This window comes from Notolepis coatsorum (assembly GCF_963971535.1).
Source record: "Notolepis coatsorum genome assembly, chromosome: 1".
Classification (NCBI taxonomy): domain Eukaryota; kingdom Metazoa; phylum Chordata; class Actinopteri; order Aulopiformes; family Paralepididae; genus Notolepis; species Notolepis coatsorum.
In genome coordinates, this window is record NC_140165.1 from 109,431,160 (window position 1) to 109,453,665 (window position 22,506).

A 22,506-nucleotide genomic window follows, 5' to 3' on the forward strand; every position below is an offset into this window, starting at 1 on the left:
TTGTTTCTGGTGTGTGTGTGTGTGTGTGTGTGTGTGTGTGTGTGTGTGTGTGTGTGTGTGTGTGTGTGTGTGTGTGTGTGTGTGTGTGTGTGTGTGTGTGTGTGTGTGTGTGTGTGTGTGTGTGTGTGTGTGTGTGTGTGTGTGTGTGTGTGTGTGTGTGTGTGTGTGTGTGTGTGTGTGTGTGTGTGTGTGTGTGTGTGTGTGTGTGTGATATATAGAGAGAGAGGGGGGGCTTTGGTAGACTATTGCATTGGTCCATTCATTGAAGATGAACGCAATGCGACATCCTTTACTAGGCTCACCCACCAACAGTGCAGGTGCTGAACTGCTGATCCGAATGTATAGGTAAAAACCATATTATGCGTTTTCATCAATAAAAAAATGGCAAAAAAAGATTTCGCTCGCACGCTCACATTCACTGGGGGCCTACAAATACATTCTTTCATGGGGCCCAGAATCTGGAGCTACACCCCTGATTTCCCCCTCACTGCTCCCGATGAGCAGGTGGACACCTTGCATGGTCGCCTCCACCATCGGTGTGTCAGTGAGTGGGTGAATGTGAGACATAAGCTGTAAAGCACTTTGGATAAAAGTGATATATAAATGCAGTCCTTTTACCATGTCGCAGTTGACCCACAGATGACCCACCTCACCAGGCCAAAGCTGGAGAAAGGCCAAAGCTGACCCTGTGTTTGGCTCTGTGTAAAGCCGGAGACTTCAACAGCTTTCTAAACTACAGTTCTCCGCTATCGACCTCAACTAGCAGTGATTAAAAAACAATGCATTAAACACATGCAAAAACAACATGATAAAAAATAGGATTTCACGTTCACACAAATTATTTAACACGCTTATCATATTATGGTCAAATACCTACATTTCTGTAGGCAAGTAAGAGTGAGCCATATTCTGTCAACATTGGTTTGAATAGAACCTCTGCCTGCTCCGAGCTTGCTTAAAATATGTAAATAAAGTACTTATCGATCAGAAGAAAAGGGTACATATTACAAGATACAACAAGATACTTTAATGCCACACAACGATGGTTGGTGGTAATTGTTTGCGGTACAGTTTGTTAAGCACTGGTTACATCAACATGAAACATCAGACGTCAAACGCCCCCCTCCCACCTCCCAATCCCCACAATAAATGCATATATACATAAATACATACAGGACAGTCACATGTAACAGTGTCAGTCAGTGACGGATGCTTGCCCGTCTGTGCAAAGGGGGGCGGGCCAGGGTGTTTAGTGTTCGGACTGCTGTGGGGAAAAAGCTGTTTGTGAAGCGTGTGTGTCTGGTTAGAATTTTTTTTTTTATTATTATTCACATGAAACAAGACAACACAATAACCACAATCACAATACTCAGAACTTCACAGAAAATAACAGAAACAATAATAATACAGAAATAACAAATTATAAAGACAAAAAGAAGGGAAAACAGAATTCAACCTATTAAATTTCAAGGGGTACTATCTAATAAATAATTGGCCTTTCCCAGTATTCAGCACCGTTTACCGGCCGTGTGGCCCTATATAAATAAAACTATATCGCTAATTTTCAAAAGGCCACTCTCCCAACCCACCTCACAACTATCACCCTATGTGACAGATGCCACCGGGTCACACAGTGGTTGGAGCCCAGCCTCAAAATGGACTAAGGTCCTGAGGAAGAAAACGCCGCTTTTGATCACACGATCAGAAAACAAAACAATGAGCCTTCTTGAAAAATAAAACCTACAGAGGTGTTCCATAGACTCACAGGAACCGTTTAAAAGTGTCCAAATAGTGAAGAAATAGCTAAATAGCTGCCCCCCCATAAAATCCCTAGTTAAATTCAAGACATCACAAAAGACAAGACAGACAAGACATCTCCTCCTCCCCCTCCCACGAGACCGCCGGACTCCCCCGAACAAGCACCCCAACCCCGCTCAGCCGCACACGGCGGTCCTGACCTTCTCGGCTGTTGCGAACCATAGGTCAATCCCAGCCTGCCCCACCCCAATCACCCGCGCTGTGGATATCTCAAGATAAATCACATCCAACAGTGTTAGGGACCAGTTAATCACTGTGAGCTTCTCAGGCTCCTTCCATCTCATTGCTAGTAGCTTCTTCGCTGCTGTGATGCCCGCTAGGACAACCCTTTTCAGTTGTACGGACGCGGGTAGTGTCGTTATATCGTTCAGGAGTAGCGTAACAGCTGTGAATGGGATAGTTAAGCCACACAAATCTGAAAGTTTGTCCGTTATTGACCTCCAGAAGCGGGCCACTGGTGGGCAATCCCAATACATATGTCTGGTTAGAATATTATAATAATAATATATTGTACATTATGTTATAGCTATAAGTAACAAATTGATGTATTTAATATTGACAAATGTACAATGTACGTATTATAAATAAGTGTGTGTGTGTGTGTGTGTGTGTGTGTGTGTGTGTGTGTGTGTGTGTGTGTGTGTGTGTGTGTGTGTGTGTGTGTGTGTGTGTGTGTGTGTGTGTGTGTGTGTGTGTGTGTGTGTGTGTGTGTGTGTGTGTGTGTGTGTGTGTGTGTGTGTGTGTGTGTGACGTCACGGTGACCAATCGCAGCCACTCTTATTGTCTGGGACCAGATACGGCCACGCCCCATTCCCAGTAAAAAGTGGGAATCTCTAGAATGGGTTTCGGGCGACGCTGTATACGGAAGTGACGATAGACAACACTTTCTGTTGTCAGTAGATGGCAGCATTGGTTTAAAATTAAAAGGTGAAAATGTTGAAAACCATAGATATCTATAGAACACTAGATAGCTTAAGGCGGAGTCACCAGCGTCACTGAACCGCCGCCATCTTGCTCCAGTTAGCCTTGAGTGAGAGTGAGTGAGCTGCACAGACAAGAATACTCATAACTCGCTGAAATATTGACGGATTTACAAACGGGTTGGTTTGCTATAAACATCAAAGATGTAGTTATGATACTGCATACTTATAAAAAAAATATGTTTAAAGATGTTTTTTTTTACAAACCGTTAATAATGCTTGTAATAAACCAAACCGTTTGTAAATCCGTCAATATTTCAGCGAGTTATGAGTATTTTTGTCTGTGCAGCTCACTCACTCTCACTCAAGGCTAACTGGAGCAAGATGGCGGCAGTTCAGTGACGTCGCTCTCCATTGGCCGGCAGCGCGGGCAAGCTATCTAGTGTTCTATATATATCTATGTTGAAAACTACATGAATACATTTCCCAAGATCCTTAGCACAGGTCACAGGTCACTGGGATGTGTCTATTCTTCGCCGTGATCTGAACAGCGGTAAACTATTACTGCGACCTCGGTATAGCGACCGCGAATGGTAAACTAATTATCTTGGTACAATTTAAGATTTTAATGATAATCGGCATATAAAGGACAACATAAAGCATCGTTAATTTGTAAGAAACCTCAATGAAAACGGTAATATACAATATTCATATTGTTATGAAAATGTGCTAGAATCCTATAAAAATGTGGACGCATTTGGTCTACGTTCCGTTATGTATGTTCACACCTGAGCTTGATAGAGCAATTAGCACAGCCTCCATTTTAGAATATAGCTTAGTTCACCCATTTGTTTGTTTGTATGCCCTGAAGAAGGCCGATAGAGGCCGAAACATGTTGGTGTTTTTAATTGTTCTAATATGAACTAAGCGGTTAATTAAAGCTTTTTTATACATGAAGAGTGCCTGGAACTTCTTTGTTTTTTCAACTGGCTCCCCTATATCCAAAGAGCACCTTCTAAAACACTGGATTCACACTATACAAAGACGCTGCAGCCCTCCTTCTTGTTCAAAGTATATTACATATTCAAAATGTTTTTCAAAACATTTGAGTTCCCCTGCTGGGGAACGAACCTGGGATGCAAGTGCCTTTACCTCAAGACTACAGAGACATACTTTTCTAACCCTGACCTTAACCTCAACTCCCGGTTGCGCTGTTTTTATTTACGTTTTCTGATGACCATGTTGCCTCAGTGATGTGTGTGTGTGTTGGGGGGGGTGACTCCCATGCAGGGGTGTAAAAAGTACCCAGACATTTTATTATATTAAGAGTACCGTCTCAAAATCTTACTCAAGTAAAGGTCAGAGTATCTGGCTAAAAACACACTTGAGTAAAAGTAAAAAAGTTTCTGCTTTTAAATGTACTTAAGTACTAAACTTTTTTTAAGTAAAAACTTTTTTTCTGACTATCTATTCTTCTGATAGCAGGTGTTTAATTTAAAGATCCCCGCTTTCTAGTCTTGCACAATCAGCATGCGTATGGGCGGGTTCATTTTCCATTGATGGGGATTTGATTGGCTGTTTTTAAATATAGTGCGGCCGCAGGATTAATAACGTTAACGTTAGTTCGGCCAGAGAAACAAATATACTAATTAAAATAGTTGGACCTGCAAGATTTGTACTTTGTACTTTGTAGGTCTGCATGTTAAATGTAAGGCGTAAAAAGTATGTTTTTTTTCTCTGAAATGTAATTGAGTAAAAGTACATGTACACAAACCTAATAATACTAGAGTAAAGTACAAATCCCCAAAAAAGTACAATTACTCAAGTACTTTACACCCCTGCTCCCATGTTACAGGAAACAGCTAGTTGAATTTCACTTCATGAAAAGTGTGTATATAGCCTTGGTAGTTGAGTTATTTAATGGAGGTGTTCTGTTAAAGTAAGGCTTTAACAGGAGGCTGAGTAACACTGACTGATTCCACACACTGCTCCAACTCATACTCAGATTGCATCATGTCATGAGTCAGATAGATTTATATTAAGGCTAAAGGGATTTGTCATTTCCTGTGACAGAGAACATGTGCAAAGCGGTGGAAATAGAATTAAGTCCTGTTGCTGCCACCTATTGACGAAGGCCATGATTGCATCAGAAAAAAAAGTTTTGTGTGTATTTATTTTGTCATTAAAAAGAAAAGTCACCATTGTATTCATTGTGACCCTCCCACAAGAACGCATGCATGTGTCGAGATATTTCAGATGATAATGAGATACTTTGAGGATGTTGATATGAATTTAATCCTGAGTCTATAAGCCATGTTATCTTCTTCCCTCGGGTCCAGGTGAAGATTGAGCTGCCTGTTCACCTGCACGACAGGCACCACATCCTCTTCACCTTTCACCACATCAGCTGTGAGTTCGGCAGCAAGGCCAGCACCAAGAAGAGAGAGGGAGTAGAGTCACTGGGTGAGTGTCTGTCTGTCTGTCTGTCTGTCTGTCTGTCTGTCTGTCTGTCTGTCTGTCTGTCTGTCTGTCTGTCTGTCTGTCTGTCTGTCTGTCTGTCTGTCTGTCTGTCTGTCTGTCTGTCCGCATATGTGACGCGCGTGTGGCTAGTTGGATTGATTGATTTAAATTATTTATTGATCTACTAAATACTTGTGTCCCCTCTAGCCAGATATGCTCCAAATGCAAAGAAAATAATAAAACCTTTTAAGGCTTATTTTCATTGTGGTCCTTTTTTAGTGGGGTGGGGTGTGTGTGTGTGTTACATCTTAGTTCAAAGGGGGGACAAAATAATCCCAATTACAGCAGATTATAAATAACTAGAACATCATCAATCACAATGTACCATCATACAAAACAATGAATTCATACAATCATAACAAGTGCACACTGTAAGTAAAGTGCTGCACTGTTCCTAAACATCAATAATAAAAACCTAAAACATCATCCTAGCGAGTATTGTTTTGTGTCGTCCATTAAGGAGGACGATCGGTTGCTCAGCCATATTATTACTGACTTAAAAGAACATGCCAACATTATGGGAAATGCACTTCCATTAATTTGTGCGAAGCTAGGCTAGCTTACAGCCAGATATCTTTCTACTGAACGCACAGAGAGGAAACTGGTGTCCTTCCCAATACAGCTCTTGAACCTAATAATAATAATAATTCATTTTATTTATATAGCGCTTTTCAAGAACCCAAAGATGCTGACAATAAGCAAAACAAAGAACAGAGAAACATAGAACCACAGGGAACAAGCAACAGTATGAATACACAAGACATAAAACCACGAGTAACGAGCAACAAATACAAAAGCCAGTAGGGGAACAATCAGGGAAGTAAGGAAACCAAGGGGAGGGAGGGGGCGGTAGGAGACTGAGAGAAAGCAGGGAAGGCGAAAGGGAGGTGGTAGGTTGGAGGAGGGTGGTTATGGGTAGGGGGGGTTGTATGTTTGGGAGAACAGGTAGGTTTTGAGTCGGAGAGTGAGGGAGAGTCTCTGATGGTCTGAGGGAGGGTGTTCCAAAGTCGGGGTGCAGCTCGTGAAAATGCTCGGTCTCCAAAACCTTTTAATTTAGATGACGGAACGCCTCTATACTTTAGGCAAGTGGCTTGTCCTTCCGCGTTCCCGTTTTGCGCTCTGATTGGCCACGCGCGTTTCTGGTCATGTGACATGTGCGCCAATCGTGGGACGGCAAGTTTTTGGACGGTTAAGCTTAGGCGTTCTTTCGAAGTTGGGTAAGGTTAGAGTTTGTCTTAGAGCATGGCGATAGAACGCCTGCCCTGATTCCAAACTCTAACCTTAAACTACTGCGAAATAGTCGCCTAAGCTTAACCAGTGGTAAACTAGGCGTTAGGTAGTTTGCAGGCTGTTAGACCCGGAAATAGGCGCTGATCTTGCCGTCCCACGATTGGCGCACATGTCACATGACCAGAAACGTGCGTGGTCAATCAGAGCGCAAAACGGGAACGCGGAAGGACAAGCCACTTGCCTAAAGCATAGACGCTGACGGAACAGTGAGGGAAACATTGGAAGAGGACCTAAAGAGAATGAATGAATGAACATTTTATTTAACAGATTGCAGAATGGGTACAACAATACAGTACGGCTCAATATACTATTGTTAAGGGGATGCAGACCAGAGAAAGACGTTTGTCTTGTTTACATCAGGGTCCCCCATTTTCAATTCATAGTGAACAACATCAGTAGTGCTCCCTCTTGTGGAGGTCTGCAGCACCAGTGTTGCCCTATATGGAATGCCGTTGTGTGTCTCTTGGATTGTGTTTGTATTATGTGTCATTGTGCAACGTGAGCCAGCAAACTGTGCCCTCCTCCTCTATCCCAGTGGGCTACTCCTGGACCCCCCTGCTGAAGGACGGCAGGATGCAGTCCATAGAGCTGCAGCTGCCGGTGGTGGCCGTCCTGCCTGCTGGATACCTGGGCGACCGGAGCGCCGACGCCAAGAAGGTAGCGACCTTACATGACGTGAACATGATTTTGTGAAAATTATTATTATACGTTTTTCTTTATGTATTTATTTGTTTTTTTTACAGCAAGTAAAATATGGATACATTATAAAATCCATAAACAAAAAAGAGGGAATGAAAATATATACATATAAAAAAAAAATAAAAAAAATACAAAAGCCTAAACATACATACTCCACCAGCGGTTACATTATAATGCACTCTGTACACAGGGACATCCCTACAGCATGGTGGCAGAGACACCAGGCTCTATATAGTTCAGATAGTGTTTCCACATTTTATAAATGTGGCCTGTTTTGGAATGTAATATACATGTAAGGTATTCTAATGGCAATAAGTCCAACAACACTCTCTGCCATCCTTTAACATTTGGTGCTTTTTCATTAATCCACTGCAATGAATGAATGAAAGCTTTATTTAACAGATTGCAGAATGGGTACAATACAGTACGGCTCAATACACACAATTTTATAAGGGGATGCAGACCTGAGAACAAGACGTTTGTCTTGTTTACATCAGGGTCCCCCATTTTCAATTCATGGTGACATTTATGACATACACGACATACATGACATCATGACATTTATGGCATAGGGACATACATGACATACAGGTATATAGTACTGTTACATTTGTGGCATATACGCAAATGCAAATATACAGTACTGTTACCCAGAGATCCTAACAGAAAATATATACATATGATGGGGAGGAGACTGTACATTAGGAGGGGGTGGAGGAAGATGTTCTTCCTCGCAGCATAAGCAAGGATACAGTACATTCCCTTGTTGTTCTTTAATGTTATTTACCTGCTTGGGAGGCTGAGGGTCCATCTCTAGTTCCAAACCTAATACTTGTTCTATTTCAGACGGCACCTTGGACCAGTATCTCTGCAGTTTATGACCAAAGACAATGAGTTATACCAATGTCTGTCTTGCATTTAATTACACTGGCCCCTGTAAATATCCTAACCCAACCCCCTCCAATGTACAGTCATTTACCTAGTATGGTTTTGTCAATAGTCCAATGTACAATTTTGTTTGTTTGTACAGTGTCTCCCCCCCCCCCCCTCAATGTACAGTTTTGCTTGTATATACAGTGTGCCCCCCCCCCCCCCCCCCCAACCACCTCCAATGTAGATTACCCAGTATGGTTGTCAATATCCCAGTGTACCCAACCCCCACCCCACCCAACCTCCTCCAATGTACAGTTTCTACGTCAAATGTATATACTCCCTTTTCCTGACTCCTTCTGTATCACAAACAGTACTGTATTTGCAAATCTGGTATGTCATAAATGTATAGATGTAGCAGTACTGACTATCTGTATGTCATGTATGTCATATATGTCCAGATGAATTGAAAATGGGGGACCCTGATGTAAACAAGACGAAAGTCTTTCTCTGGTCTGCATCCCCTTAACAATTGTGTGTATTGAGCTGTACTGTATTGTACCCATTCTGCAATCTGTTAATAAAGTTTTCAATCAATCAATCAATCAATCAAGGCACATGGTCGAAAGAGTAGGTTGAAATGATGTCGACAACTGGGGGATATACATTCTGTGTATAATCTTAAATTGTACTGCTTTTTGATTTTGTTCTTTCATTTTAGTCATGTCCCAATCTGGCTGTCAACCAGTTATTTTTTTCAATTTCATGTTTTACATTTGCATATATTAAAATAAATTTTTAATATATACATTACACAAAAATGTGAAGAGACATGCAGGGGACATTAAAACCCCCTCAAGGAATTTACACTGCAGATTTCTCTCTCTTGCAGTATTCTTAAAAAAAATTATTTTAGAAAAAGGGGATATTAAATTAAGTGGAAAAACAATTCTATTTTATTTTGCACATAATCTAACACATATCCCCTCCAAACTCAAATGTATTGTGTGCAAAATTACAGTTTTGGGATATGTGTGAGATTATGTGCAAAATAAATCGGCATTTCTTTGGTGACGTGTTGCAAAGCTCATTATTTTACTGCTTCTGTTTTTGTTGAACAGTCTCAAGCTGACATCAAGTGGGTGGAAAATGCCAAGCCGCTGTTCAGAGTGAGAACCCATGTGGCATCGACCGTTTACACTCAGGTACACAACCGGTGCTATTCTATACATATTGACAAATGCATACACCTCATTCAATAAATACACGGTGGTGTAGTGTTTTTTTTTCTTTTTCTTTTTTTTGTCTTTTTTTCCCCTCCTTTTTCCGATTTTTTCTCCCATCCCACTGTTAGTCGTTATGCCAATTCCCAACCCCCTTCCTGGTTGTTGCGCACTTTCCCATACTGTTGGTCCGAGAGGCCGGAGACTGTCACATGCTTTCCTCCGACGCATGTGCAGCCAGCCGGCAGCCAGCCTGGCCGCGCAGATTCTCACTGGGAGAGTGTAACGTGTGGGAGGCCGCACTACCTCTCTCCAGATCCTACCCTCGCTGATCAGGCCCCCCGACCGAACTGTAGGGGTCGCTGTCCACAACGCCCAGGACCCACCCGCCAGCTTTCCCCACCCCCTAATACTGCCAATTGTATTAGTGTGAACGGCCAGCCAAGCTGGTGACAACGCCGGGAGCTGGATTCGAACACGCGTCTCCAGCGTTGGTGACAAACGCAATCTCCGCTACGCCACCTGACCGCCCAGTGGTGTAGTGGTTAACACTGTCGCCTCACAGCAAGAAGGTCCAGGGTTCGATTCCCGCTTGGGGACCAGGTTTCCATGATGCCAGGTACTCAGGTGGGGGATCTCCCAGGCCTTTCTGTGTGGAGTTTGCATGTTCTCCCCGTGCTCGCAAGGGTTTCCCCCCCGATAAGATAAACCCAATGGAAAAACATGCACAACAGATCGCTGACGCTGTGGCGTCCTTGACGAAGACGGACAGGAGCACTTGGATTGGTCCCCTGGCGCGGCTCTCGTTGACGCCCTATCTGCTCCCGGCTGCCCATGGGGGGAAGGACAACGGGATGGGAAAAGTGCAGAGAGACATTTCATCTGCGACTCAGTGTGTGTGTGTGTGTGTGTGTGTGTGTGTGTGTGTGTGTGTGTGTTCCTGTGGGTCGCCCATCTCGTGCGTGTGTGTTAAAACTGCATGACAAATAAAGACTTCTAGTCTAACAATTATTATAGTGGAATTACCATGACGTAATACCGCTATTTACCATGATGTAATAATGATATTTACTATGATGTAATAATATGAACTATGCTGTTTTAATCATATTTCCCACAATGTAATAATGATATATACAATAATGTAATAACAATATTTTACCATGATATAATAATGATATTCACCATGAGGTAATACTGATATTTACTATGATTTAATAATGGTATTTAACACAATCTACCAATGCCTCTGAAGGATTTGCATCTACACAAGTTCTTCGAGCATTGCCAGCTGATGAAGTCTACCACGGAGGGCAACCCAGCAGAACTCATCAGATATCTGAAGGTGAGATGAAGGCAGTGTGTGGATAGAAAGGGCCTTTCCTAGTGTCAGGGAGTGGTTCCCCTACTTTCCTTTTCCCTTTTCTTTCCTTTGCGTCACATTTAGTCTAAACTGGTTTTCATTGAGAGAAATACCTGGGTTTAGCAATTGATTGATACATGTGTGTGGATGAGTGTGCATGTCTACACTGTAAGCAGGAACTGATCACCAATAAAGGTCAGCTGGTGTTGACGTGACACTGACAGAGCAGAAAGGACGTGGACACCCATTAACCTGTTGGATTAGAACACCAATTAACCGGTTGGATTAGAACACCTATTAACCGGTTGGATTAGAACACCCATTAACCTGTTGGATTAGAATTAGAACACCCATTAACCGGTTGGATTAGAACACCCATTAACCGGTTGGATTAGAACACCTATTAACCGGTTGGATTAGAACACCCATTAACCTGTTGGATTAGAATTAGAACACCCATTAACCGGTTGGATTAGAACACCTATTAACCGGTTGGATTAGAACACCCATTAACCGGTTGGATTAGAACACCCATTAACCTGTTGGATTAGAACACCCATTAACCTGTTGGATTAGAACACCCATTAACCTGTTGGATTAGAACACCCATTAACCTGTTGGATTAGAACACCCATTAACCTGTTGGATTAGAACACCCATTAACCGGTTGGATTAGAACACCCATTAACCTGTTGGATTAGAATTAGAACACCCATTAACCGGTTGGATTAGAACACCTATTAACCGGTTGGATTAGAACACCCATTAACCTGTTGGATTAGAATTAGAACACCCATTAACCTGTTGGATTAGAACACCTATTAACCGGTTGGATTAGAACACCCATTAACCTGTTGGATTAGAATTAGAACACCCATTAACCTGTTGGATTAGAACACCCATTAACCTGTTGGATTAGAACACCCATTAACCTGTTGGATTAGAACACCCATTAACCGGTTGGATTAGAACACCCATTAACCTGTTGGATTAGAACACCCATTAACCTGTTGGATTAGAACACCCATTTAACCTGTTGGATTAGAACACCCATTAACCTGTTGGATTAGAACACCCATTTAACCTGTTGGATTAGAACACCCATTAACCTGTTGGATTAGAACACCCAGGAGCAGCTGCTGTGACACATTAACCTGTTGGATTAGATTCCATTAGAACACCAGTATTAGAACAACCAAATATATATATATATAATATAAAAAAAAACATACTATCATATTGACCACCACCATGGTCTCCCTCCCTCCCTCTCTCTCTCCCACAGTGCCTACATGCTATGGAGACTCAGGTCATCATCAACTTCCTGCCCACTATTCTCATGCAGCTGTTTGAGGTGCTCACCACGGCAAGCAAAGAGGCCCACGAGATTGCGGTTAACTCTGTCCGGTCAGTTGGGTTTTTGCAACCTCTACTGTACGCTATGATGCTGCGTAACCACCAGACCATTTTAATGACAGGGTCGTCACGCAAACCCTCAAGCCGCCAATGATGACCATGTAGGAACAGTTACTAAATGACATGCTCGTTCCACACATCTATGTGGTCGAGTCTACACACAGTCCTCATTCCAAACGATTGAAAACCTTAGAGTACAGGTGTTGCATGTACAATAATATGCACATACCGTATGTTAATAATGTGATATCTTGATCTCTCTAGTGTGATCATGCATGTTATTAATGTGATACCTTGGTCTCTCTAGTGTGATCATGCATGTTATTAATGTGATACCTTGGTCTCTCTCTAGTGTGATCATGTATGTTAATAATGTGATACCTTGGTCTCTCTAGTGTGATCATGTATGTTAATAATGTGATACCTTGGTCTCTCTCTAGTGTGATCATGCATGTTAATAATGTGATACCATGGTCTCTCTAGTGTGATCATGTATGTTAATAATGTGATACCTTGGTCTCTCTCTAGTGTGATCATGTATGTTAATAATGTGATACATTGGTCTCTCTCTAGTGTGATCATGTATGTTAATAATGTGATCTCTTGGTCTCTCTAGTGTGATCATGCATGTTATTAATGTGATACCTTGGTCTCTAGTGTGATCATGTATGTTAATAATGTGATACCTTGGTCTCTCTCTAGTGTGATCATGCATGTTATTAATGTGATACCTTGGTATCTCTAGTGTGATCATGTATGTTAATAATGTGATACCTTGGTCTCTCTCTAGTGTGATCATGTATGTTAATAATGTGATACCTTGGTCTCTCTCTAGTGTGATCATGTATGTTAATAATGTGATACCTTGGTCTCTCTAGTGTGATCATGTATGTTAATAATGTGATACCTTGGTCTCTCTAGTGTGATCATGTATGTTAATAATGTGATACCTTGGTCTCTCTAGTGTGATCATGTATGTTAATAATGTGATACCTTGGTCTCTCTCTAGTGTGATCATGTATGTTAATAATGTGATCTCTTGGTCTCTCTAGTGTGATCATGCATGTTATTAATGTGATACCTTGGTCTCTAGTGTGATCATGCATGTTATTAATGTGATACCTTGGTCTCTCTAGTGTGATCATGTATGTTAATAATGTGATCTATTGGTCTCTAGTGTGATCATGCATGTTATTAATGTGATACCTTGGTCTCTCTCTAGTGTGATCATGTATGTTATTAATGTGATACCTTGGTCTCTAGTGTGATCATGTATGTTAATAATGTGATCTCTTGGTCTCTAGTGTGATCATGCATGTTATTAATGTGATACCTTGGTCTCTCTCTAGTGTGATCATGTATGTTAATAATGTGATACCTTGGTCTCTCTCTAGTGTGATTGTAACTGAGGGGTACAATTCCCTGACTGTATTGTTAGATATGATAATTACTACCACTACCTCTTGTACTTTAGACTCTGGCCACCCAGTACTAGGCATAAATAATTATGGTAAACACTCCCACGTAGATGAAACGATCCAACACAAATGTACCAAGTCGAAAGTCTGCGTTTAATAATAATTAATACATAGCAAAAGGTATGTAGAGCAATCACTTAATTACATTTATGATTTGAAATAGGATGCACTTTTATGGCAAAGGAGTATTCGTTGGTATATCAATAGAGAACGTCCAATCTCTGGTGGCGCAGGCGGTAAATATACAACCTGGAATATTTAAGGAATAATAGCAATGATACTTTAATGATTATAGAACTGGATACACTAGGGGGGAATTCCGGTCGCTTGTAAGACAACTGGAGAAGGGGGGGGGGGGGGTAGAGTCTGGCTGTATCCGTCTGGCCGAGGGTATCCTGGGAGAACCCACGGTTGTGCGGCTCGGTGCCTCAGCGATCCTCGATCCACAGATGAAAGCAGTTGGACTCTCTGTGGGCCGGCTTCCTCCGGTCCACGATGGAGAGACGTGAGGCGACCTCGTCGTGTAGAGCGTCTCCTCACCTGTCGTCCTCTCCGGGGGGGGGGTTTCCAACACACGGCAGTGTTGGTCTTTATCCATAGAATAATCACTGTATACAAAGCATAATCCGTGCCTGGGAAGGCGGGCTGTCGTCGGTAGAATAATCCGGTATGCAGGTCCACTCGCTCGTCGGCTCTGGGGCTCCTCGGGTGCAGCCTCACATGGGGTCGGCCACCCTGGATAAGCAGCCAGTTCTCTGTCCGAAACGATGGGGTACTGACTACGATAGTATTCTCACCGCACGAAGCACTACATATGAATAGACTATTATTAGCTTAATAGTCCAACTCGACGATATAGTGCCAAATATGACTATTCAAATATTAATATACACGATGTCTCAATACCGATGGTAGGCCGAACTTGGCCTTACTCCCACACGTGGCGTCGCGGGGAGGCTTTACGTCTGTCACTCTATTGGAGGGTAAGAAACTGGACTAAAAAGGAAGTCCTACTTTAGTAGCGCAGTATATATACGCACTATGAACAAATAGTACCGTTAGTGGTGCGGTAGCCAGATTCCTACGCGGAACTAGGACTTGTTCGTACATGTTGAGCGGTACGTTTGAACTGGGTCTGGGGGGTATGGCAGCCTGGCACCAAGGTCTCGACCAATAGTCGAATGGAGACTATTATGGGATGTTCAGTAGGCTAGAATGGATATTCAATGCATATTGTACAAGGAATATACAAGGGATATCAAGGAATATTAGAGAATATACAAATACAATTAAATATATATATATAAATAAATATATATATTCGGTTTAATCTGGCCCTTCACAACAGCCACCCCCTGATTGGTCCCAGACCTAATCAGTTAAGCAGAGACAGATTAATCGCGTTGTCTATTTACACATAAGGGTTTGCTGTAGGGGTCAGTCAACTTCACAAAGTCATATGGTTATAGGGTCATGGTCATCATCGATTGTGTCTGGGAGTCGGGGCAGTTCTATGAGCCTCGCCACGGGACGGGTGTAAGTGCGACCCTGGACAAGCACTTCAGCTGCTCGGACCTTGCCGTCGGCACCGGTGATCACTTTGCTTACGCGGCCGGCCGGCCACATAGCTCTGGGCAGTGATTGATCAATAATCATGACGACTGTTCCTTCTGTCAAATTGTCTCTCTCCTTTACGCACTTCTGGCGGGTCTGTAGAGACGGTAGGTAGTGCAGTAGGAATGTCCTTTGTTGTGCACTCTCTATGGTAGTGCAATCATCTATGTTGGGGTCTGCGGAGATAACAGTGCTCAATCCACAGAACACAGGCTTCTTATTCTCAGCCTCCTCCTGACTGGCTTCCCTCGGGATAGGCGTGGGCCACTCTCCTTCCGGGAGCTTTAGGAATGCTGGGCCGTCACTGTAGACATTGCGACGGGTGAGGTCATCTAGGAGCATTCCCCGGGTGATGACGTCAGCTGGGTTCTGTTTTGTATCAACGTAGCGCCACTCTGTTTCTCCGGTTAACTCTTCGGTTAAGTCTTGAATCTCGGTGACTCTGACTCCCACGAAGACTTTGTACTTGCATGAGTCCGATTTGATCCAGGCGAGTACTGTCGTGGAATCTGACCACAGGATTGTTCTAGACACCGGTATGGTGAGCTCACGTTGGATGAGCGTGGCTAGGTGCGCTCCGGCTAGGGCTGCGCAGAGCTCTAGGCGTGGGATAGATTGTTGCTTGCGTGGGGCTATTCTCGAGCGGGCGAGGACAAATGCTGTGTAGATCTCTCCCCCCTCTTCTTGGGCCCGCAAGTAGGCTACTGATCCGTATGCGACCTCTGAGGCGTCACTGAAGACGTGTAAGTCCATTTTACATGTCTCTGGCCTCACCGTGGGTGGGAAGTAGCTTCGGCGCATATTAACGCCTGGGAGTGAGTGGAGCTCCATCTCCCACTCTCTCCAGGTGGATGCAAGGTGTGCGGGAATGGGGTCGTCCCAGCCCTGGTCCTTGTCCCACAATGCTCGTACAATCATTTTTGCCCTGGTGGTGTACGGTAGAATACATCCTAGCGGGTCATATTGTCGGGCGAGTGTTGTGTACACACTCCGTCTGGTGGTCGGCGCCGCCGCCGGCCTTCCCTGCTCCGTAGTCAGGGGCTTGTGTCTGTAGTGAAGCGAATCTGTTTTGAATCGCCACACCAATCCCAGGGTCATCTCCTGGGCTTCTCCCGGGATTGTAGCCATCCAGGTCTCGCTGCTGGCTGCCTTGTCCTCGGAGGAGAGGCTGCGCAGTACTTGCGGATCGCTGCTGGCCCACTGCCTGAGATCAAAGCCGCCTTTGATCAATGAGGCGCGGAGTTTAATCAGGAGAGCCTCGGCTTCTTCCTGGGTTGAAAGGCTTTGTAGACAGTTGTCTACGTAGAAGCTGTTCTTTACGCTGTGTCGGACCTCTTCGTCCGCTGCTGGGTCCTCTGCTACATGTTTCTGTAGTGCAAATGTAGCACAGCAGGGGCTGCACGTCGTTCCGAAGGGGAGGACTTCCCATTGGTAGATGGCTGGGTGCTCATCTCCTGGCTTCTCTCTCCATAGGAACCGTAACAGGGGCTTGTCCTCCTCTACTAATCTCACCTGCAGGAACATTCCTTTAATGTCCCCGCTGATGGCCACCTTTTCCTGGCGGAAGCGGAGTAGAACGCCGAGTAGGGAGGGGCCGAGTGTGGGACCGGGCAGTAACTCTTTATTCAGATTTTGGGATCCGATCTGGTAGCTGCAGTTAAATACTATGCGGTCTTTACCGTTGTGATGGACCTTGTGGTGAGGCACGTACCACGATTCAGTGGTCTGGTCAGCCTCTTTAATGTCCATCTTTGTGACGTGTCCCGCTGTGATGAGCTTCTCAATCTCAGCGCGGTATACACTCTCTTGGGCGGGGTTCTTGGCTAAGCGCCGCTCCGTGTTCAGCAGGTACCGTTCTGTGGCGTCTGTCTTGGCGTGGAAAGTAGGCATTCCTTCTCGCCGCAGGAGTGGCGTGGCGTATCTCAACACGCCGTTGACCGGGACTCTCTTGGTCCCTGTCTCGAGGAGGTGAATGGCGTAAATGTCATCTTTAGAGCGAATGTCTTTCTTTCCGTTCTTAAAGGGCATTGTTCCAAGGTCCATAACCGCTCTACGTGTTGCAGGAGTGCGGTTTCTCCCTCTGTGACTCGGGAGTGGAGACATCTAGTGGCTGTACTTCGGTTGAGAGATTTGGCGAGCGGGCCTTGGAGAGTCCATCCCAAACGGGTCTCGACTGCTGCAGGACAGCCTCGGGGTCCGGTATGAACCCGGTCTATCGGGACAATGAGGTCTGCATGGTCGGAGCCTATCAACAGGGTCGGCATAGCATTGTCTATGAGCGGGATCGGTAACTTGCGCAGATGTGCATATTTCTCCATCAGCTTGGCGACGGGGTATGTGTACCGCGATGGTCCTATTTCTTGGCTGGTGAAAGCGTCTGTAATCTGGTACCGTCGCTCAGGCTGGCCGCTTGCTGCGATAGAGAATGAGACATTCTCGCCCTTTATCGTCTTCAAATCTCGTCTTATTGTCCGAATTGTCATTTGGGTTTCGCTTCCCCGCAGCCCTAGCTGGGCCGCAGCGGAGGCGAGCAGAAGGGTCTTCTCTGACCCGTCATCGAGGACGGCGTAAGTGTCCAGGACTTTATTCTGGTAGCTTAGTGTCACACGCACTACTTTTAGGAGTACTCGGGCTCCACTGCTGCTGGCGGGATCGATGTACATGACGCTCGCTTTGCTGCTGGATGGTGCGGGTGAAGGGCGCCGTCTGTTACTGTCGTGAAGTATGTCCAGATGGGCTCCATCGCACTTGGTGCACCTTTTCTTTAAGCGGCATTCGGCTGCCATGTGTGAGCGCGCACAGCGAAAACAGCGCTTGTTGGACTTTATCCATTGACTTGCTTCCTCCGCGTTCAGCTTGGGGAAGGAGTCACATTGCGCTAGCCAGTGTTCTTTCTCACAGTAGGGGCACACTATCTTCCACTTCTCCGTTCTGGAGGGGGTACTGTGGCTCCTGCTGCTCGGTACTGACTCCGATTGGTGCATCACAGTCACCGATCTTCTTCCATCATTTAGTCGTCTGGTTCCTTCTCTGGAGCCAGGGGTGCTCCGTCCGAATGTATCTAGCCGTAGGCTGCTGACTTCTCTCGCCAGGAAGTCTGCTAGATCGAGGAGGTTCGGTTCGGGGCCATTCGGGTCTCGGTGGTCTCTCTGCCGCCTAAAACGCTCCTGTCGAGCGGGCGGCAGCTTCTCCAAGATCCTTTCCACATTTGAGTTGGCGTAAAGTTCATGCCTCCCCTTCTCTCTCTGCGCTCCCAACATCCCTACCAGGGACTGCACTCTGATGGACAGGTCGTCCAGTGCTCGATTGTCTATTGCTGGGGGTAAGCGGTCGATGTGTCGGATCTCCTGGATCACGTAATCCCATATGCGCCCATACCTCTGGTCCAATGCTACCAGCGCTGCTGTGTATGGGGTGGTGGAAGTCGCGTAGGCGAGCGCTATATTATGTGCGCGGGGTACCTTTAAGTGCTTCAGTAGGATGGCGTATTTATGGCGTTCATCCAATACATCCACCAACATGGTCTCCAGACACATGCGGAGTTCTGTATACTGGGCCCGGTTCTCTTGGGTGAAGTCGGGTACCATAGGCGTGCCAATGTATGACGCTGACTGTGGATACATCGGCGAGCGTTGGGGGAGAGGCCTCCTAGGCGAGTCTCCTCCCGCTCCTTGGTATGGGCTGGTACCGGCAGTGTACCATGGCCCGCTTGTCCAGGTGCTGTTCCTCGGTGCGGGTCGTGCGTCGTGCTCACCCGGGTATAGAGTCGGGGGTCTGTAGCGCAGCTCCGCGGGAGTATAGCCTGGGCTGTACCGGACCTCCTGGTCCGGTAGAGTACTGTGCTGTCGTCGGGCGTGGTTCTCCTCCTCTTCCTCTTCGTCTTCAGTTAGGTCATCCAGTGCTTGTAGTCTCTGGTTTAGCCTCTCCACAGGATATGCTGCTCCTTCCCGGTTGCTAGGTCTCGCTTGGACCGGTGGGGGGAGGTGGTCTGTGGGGGGTATAGACCTCGTCTGTTGGTCAAGTTCAGGGTTGTTTACTCGGCTAGGGGATGCCGCCCTGGAGGTGTGTCTAGACGAGTTCCTGGAGCCTCTGGCGGAGGGAGAGGGTGTTGTCCGTCTGATCAGCTGTTCTATTAGTTGCGCTTGCTGTCTGTCGCGCTCTGCGTCCCGTAGAGCACCAGCAGCTGCTCGCTGGCTGTCTGCTCGGTCTCGGGCCACATTCTCTTCCCTCTGAATGCGTCTTATTTCTAGACGAGAGCCAGACGGAGCCAGGGGTGCTCCGTCCGAATGTATCTAGCCGTAGGCTGCTGACTTCTCTCGCCAGGAAGTCTGCTAGATCGAGGAGGTTCGGTTCGGGGCCATTCGGGTCTCGGTGGTCTCTCTGCCGCCTAAAACGCTCCTGTCGAGCGGGCGGCAGCTTCTCCAAGATCCTTTCCACATTTGAGTTGGCGTAAAGTTCATGCCTCCCCTTCTCTCTCTGCGCTCCCAACATCCCTACCAGGGACTGCACTCTGATGGACAGGTCGTCCAGTGCTCGATTGTCTATTGCTGGGGGTAAGCGGTCGATGTGTCGGATCTCCTGGATCACGTAATCCCATATGCGCCCATACCTCTGGTCCAATGCTACCAGCGCTGCTGTGTATGGGGTGGTGGAAGTCGCGTAGGCGAGCGCTATATTATGTGCGCGGGGTACCTTTAAGTGCTTCAGTAGGATGGCGTATTTATGGCGTTCATCCAATACATCCACCAACATGGTCTCCAGACACATGCGGAGTTCTGTATACTGGGCCCGGTTCTCTTGGGTGAAGTCGGGTACCATAGGCGTGCCAATGTATGACGCTGACTGTGGATACATCGGCGAGCGTTGGGGGAGAGGCCTCCTAGGCGAGTCTCCTCCCGCTCCTTGGTATGGGCTGGTACCGGCAGTGTACCATGGCCCGCTTGTCCAGGTGCTGTTCCTCGGTGCGGGTCGTGCGTCGTGCTCACCCGGGTATAGAGTCGGGGGTCTGTAGCGCAGCTCCGCGGGAGTATAGCCTGGGCTGTACCGGACCTCCTGGTCCGGTAGAGTACTGTGCTGTCGTCGGGCGTGGTTCTCCTCCTCTTCCTCTTCGTCTTCAGTTAGGTCATCCAGTGCTTGTAGTCTCTGGTTTAGCCTCTCCACAGGATATGCTGCTCCTTCCCGGTTGCTAGGTCTCGCTTGGACCGGTGGGGGGAGGTGGTCTGTGGGGGGTATAGACCTCGTCTGTTGGTCAAGTTCAGGGTTGTTTACTCGGCTAGGGGATGCCGCCCTGGAGGTGTGTCTAGACGAGTTCCTGGAGCCTCTGGCGGAGGGAGAGGGTGTTGTCCGTCTGATCAGCTGTTCTATTAGTTGCGCTTGCTGTCTGTCGCGCTCTGCGTCCCGTAGAGCACCAGCAGCTGCTCGCTGGCTGTCTGCTCGGTCTCGGGCCACATTCTCTTCCCTCTGAATGCGTCTTATTTCTAGACGTATATGCTCTTCTTCGCTCCGCTGCTGGATCTGCAGTCGGTCGCGTTCAGCAGCGGCGTTCAGGCTGATGAGGAACGCCTGCTGTAGGGTCCTCTCTGCCTCGCTGGGAGAAGGCGGTTGTATAGGGGAGCCTTCCCTCGGGGTACTCCTTGCGGAGCCTTGGAGCTCTATCTCCACGGTGCTCTCCCCGTCTTCTTCCGTGCCGAGTTCTCTCTCGGTAGCGTTGTATTCCTCCCGGGACTCATCGGGGACTACTTCTTCAGTACTGGCGGGGTGTGAAGTCATGTCTGGTTCCCACTGGTCCCCACCGTGAACTTGGTCAGTTACATTAGAACCCGTAGGGGCCTCTATGGTCGGGGTAGTCTGGGCGTTGGGGTTAGACATACTTTTACTTTCTAGTTTTACCGCGTTTACTGTTGGTAGAAGACTAGGTTGTTGACTGACAGCGTAAGCCTCTAAGTACTGAGGGAGCCGTCGTTCGCGCTGCGGGCGTTGGTTAGGAGGATCGTTTCGTGGAGTGTTCATCATAGGCCATTTCAATATTAATAACACTATATTAATATTACACTAATTACCCTCCGGCTCGAAGGACCAATTGTAACTGAGGGGTACAATTCCCTGACTGTATTGTTAGATATGATACTTACTACCACTACCTCTTGTACTTTAGACTCTGGCCACCCAGTACTAGGCATAAATAATTATGGTAAACACTCCCACGTAGATGAAACGATCCAACACAAATGTACCAAGTCGAAAGTCTGCGTTTAATAATAATTAATACATAGCAAAAGGTATGTAGAGCAATCACTTAATTACATTTATGATTTGAAATAGGATGCACTTTTATGGCAAAGGAGTATTCGTTGGTATATCAATAGAGAACGTCCAATCTCTGGTGGCGCAGGCGGTAAATATACAACCTGGAATATTTAAGGAATAATAGCAATGATACTTTAATGATTATAGAACTGGATACACTAGGGGGGAATTCCGGTCGCTTGTAAGACAACTGGAGAAGGGGGGGGGGGGGGTAGAGTCTGGCTGTATCCGTCTGGCCGAGGGTATCCTGGGAGAACCCACGGTTGTGCGGCTCGGTGCCTCAGCGATCCTCGATCCACAGATGAAAGCAGTTGGACTCTCTGTGGGCCGGCTTCCTCCGGTCCACGATGGAGAGACGTGAGGCGACCTCGTCGTGTAGAGCGTCTCCTCACCTGTCGTCCTCTCCGGGGGGGGGGTTTCCAACACACGGCAGTGTTGGTCTTTATCCATAGAATAATCACTGTATACAAAGCATAATCCGTGCCTGGGAAGGCGGGCTGTCGTCGGTAGAATAATCCGGTATGCAGGTCCACTCGCTCGTCGGCTCTGGGGCTCCTCGGGTGCAGCCTCACATGGGGTCGGCCACCCTGGATAAGCAGCCAGTTCTCTGTCCGAAACGATGGGGTACTGACTACGATAGTATTCTCACCGCACGAAGCACTACATATGAATAGACTATTATTAGCTTAATAGACTACGTCCAACTCGACGATATAGTGCCAAATATGACTATTCAAATATTAATATACACGATGTCTCAATACCGATGGTAGGCCGAACTTGGCCTTACTCCCACACGTGGCGTCGCGGGGAGGCTTTACGTCTGTCACTCTATTGGAGGGTAAGAAACTGGACTAAAAAGGAAGTCCTACTTTAGTAGCGCAGTATATATACGCACTATGAACAAATAGTACCGTTAGTGGTGCGGTAGCCAGATTCCTACGCGGAACTAGGACTTGTTCGTACATGTTGAGCGGTACGTTTGAACT

The 22,506-nt window shown here is 46.2% G+C and overlaps 1 protein-coding gene across 3 annotated transcripts in view; it reads left to right on the forward strand.

The window, feature by feature from the left end:
• dock11 (dedicator of cytokinesis 11) overlaps positions 1 to 22,506 on the forward strand; it is a 328,275-nt gene that overhangs the window by 163,056 nt on the left and 142,713 nt on the right. For all 3 annotated transcript variants that reach the window (XM_084319393.1, XM_084319394.1, XM_084319395.1), the window contains exons 20-24: positions 5,078 to 5,201; positions 7,084 to 7,205; positions 9,239 to 9,322; positions 10,596 to 10,685; positions 11,989 to 12,110. In XM_084319393.1, the coding sequence (XP_084175519.1) occupies positions 5,078 to 5,201; positions 7,084 to 7,205; positions 9,239 to 9,322; positions 10,596 to 10,685; positions 11,989 to 12,110 (542 nt within the window). The remainder of the gene's footprint in view (positions 1 to 5,077; positions 5,202 to 7,083; positions 7,206 to 9,238; positions 9,323 to 10,595; positions 10,686 to 11,988; positions 12,111 to 22,506) is intronic.